Genomic DNA, 1,968 nt, shown 5'->3' with positions numbered 1-1,968 from the left:
ATTCCTGCTCCTCTGCTCCAGTCGGCCAAAATCTTCCCCTATCTAAGCCATCCAGAGAGCTGTGGGCTAGTATTTCCACAGATCCCCAGAGCCCTGACCTTATCTTGGTCTAATCACTGTAATGAGTTTCTTTTAACTTCCTTGGTGACAAAACAAAAAGCAATTTACTTCAGAAATCTCCATTCTCTTCTATCTTTGAGAATTAATGGAGATCCAAGCACTTACCTGAGAGTATCAAAAGCCTGATAGTAGTAACAAAACAACAAACAAATCAAAACCAAGACTTCCATCATTGAAATGTGCCTTACATATATATATATTTCATTGAAAAACCACTGTTCTAAGTTAGATATACCATAGATTATGAAATGCTTACACATATTCACCACTTATGTTTATAGGTGTTGTTTTATTTATTATTTAGGTAATTAGGTATAATTGCTTTCAAAATGAGATAAATATCCTATATTAGTAGCATTTAACAAACTTCTTAAATCATTGGTATAAATATTTCAATTAAAGAAACAGGTCTGGAGACAATATGTTTGAATCTCAGCTTAGGCTCTTAGTAACTGAGTGACTTAGGGGAAATTACTTAATATCTTTGAACTTTAGGGTCTTCACCTGTAAAACAAGACTAATAATATAGTACCAATCATATATAGGTTGCTTTAAGAATTAAATGAGATGAGTGCTTGGAAACTGTACAACATGCAGTAAGCACTCAACAAATGTTATCTATTATTATTATTATTATTGACCAGTAAGTTTCTTACTTAGCTGCATAAAACTTAATTCCAGTATACCTTTTGCTTTTTTAAAAAAACGATTAAGATGATTTTAGAACTTTCAGGGGAAAATGGGATTTTAAATAATATATAAACAGTAATAATAAAAAATTACAGTCAAATATTGGTACGTATATAAAAATTGAAAAGCAGAATTGTCATCCTTTTGCAGATAGTTTACCTCAAAGTCTATCAGCTGTAGGTCGGCTATCAGTGTCACCAGCAGCCCACTATTGTAGAGTTCTTGTGCTAGCTGAGCCACAGCTTCTGTTGGGGGTTCTTTGTCACTTGTCCCACACAGAATTTCTTTCATTGCTTGCAGTGATTTTGACACTTCTTCTGAAGCCTAGTGACCAAAAAGTATGCTAATAGTTGAGTAATATAAAATTTCAGCTTATAAACAAACAAACAAAACCCACTTATTGAGCCCTGCTTATTTATGATTAAAGAACTGTGTACAGTTACAAACAAAAACCATTCAGTAGGCACTGCATTTTTTATTTCAGAAAATGTTACTAAAGTTAATTTATAAAAGAGAGATCTTTAGTATTTCTACTTAGTTAGAATAATTGAAATATCTTCCTTCATTTAAAAAAATTTTTTTTAAATTAAAAAAATGTTTTTACTTTTTGGCTGCACTGTGCAGCACGTGGGATCTTAGTTCCCTGACCAGGGATCGAACCCACACCCCCTGCAGTTGAAGTGTGCAGTCTTAACCACTGGACCACCAGGGAAGCCCCCATGAACTTCCTTAAATCATACTCATACTGAACTTTACTAGTAATTAATTATAAATTTAACTTATAAATTAAATTCAGTCCATTTTGAAGACTTATCAGTAGCTAGTAGTCTTTATTTAAATCATTTGTTAATGTTTTTCAACAAATCCCTATTATTCTGTTTTTTTTAATGGAGTAGGTACAAAATCATATTGTCAAAACCCATAACCTTTGTCAATCCACTGATCCCTCACACATAACCATTATCTTTTTGTTATCTATGAAACTTAAAAATAAAAAAGCAAAAGATCTCACTACATTTTTTAAATGTCCTCATATTTTATGTTACTTTGCTTTTATTAATTCTTAAAAAAATTTATAATTAATTTATTTTACTTTAGGCTGTGTTGTCTCTTTGTTACTGTGCGCGGGCTTTTCTTTTTTTTTTTTTTTTTTTTTTT

At 31.5% G+C, this 1,968-nt stretch overlaps 1 protein-coding gene across 2 annotated transcripts in view; it reads right to left on the bottom strand.

The window, feature by feature from the left end:
- Positions 1-1,968, bottom strand: part of CAB39L (calcium binding protein 39 like) — a 98,593-nt gene that overhangs the window by 41,612 nt on the left and 55,013 nt on the right. For both annotated transcript variants that reach the window (XM_007466427.1, XM_007466426.1), the window contains one exon: positions 970-1,134. In XM_007466427.1, coding sequence (XP_007466489.1) covers positions 970-1,134 — 165 coding nt within the window. The remainder of the gene's footprint in view (positions 1-969; positions 1,135-1,968) is intronic.

Source organism: Lipotes vexillifer, unplaced genomic scaffold (assembly GCF_000442215.2).
Source record: "Lipotes vexillifer unplaced genomic scaffold, Lipotes_vexillifer_v1.1 scaffold384, whole genome shotgun sequence".
NCBI lineage: Eukaryota > Metazoa > Chordata > Mammalia > Artiodactyla > Lipotidae > Lipotes > Lipotes vexillifer.
This window is presented reverse-complemented; position numbering and strand designations above follow the sequence as displayed.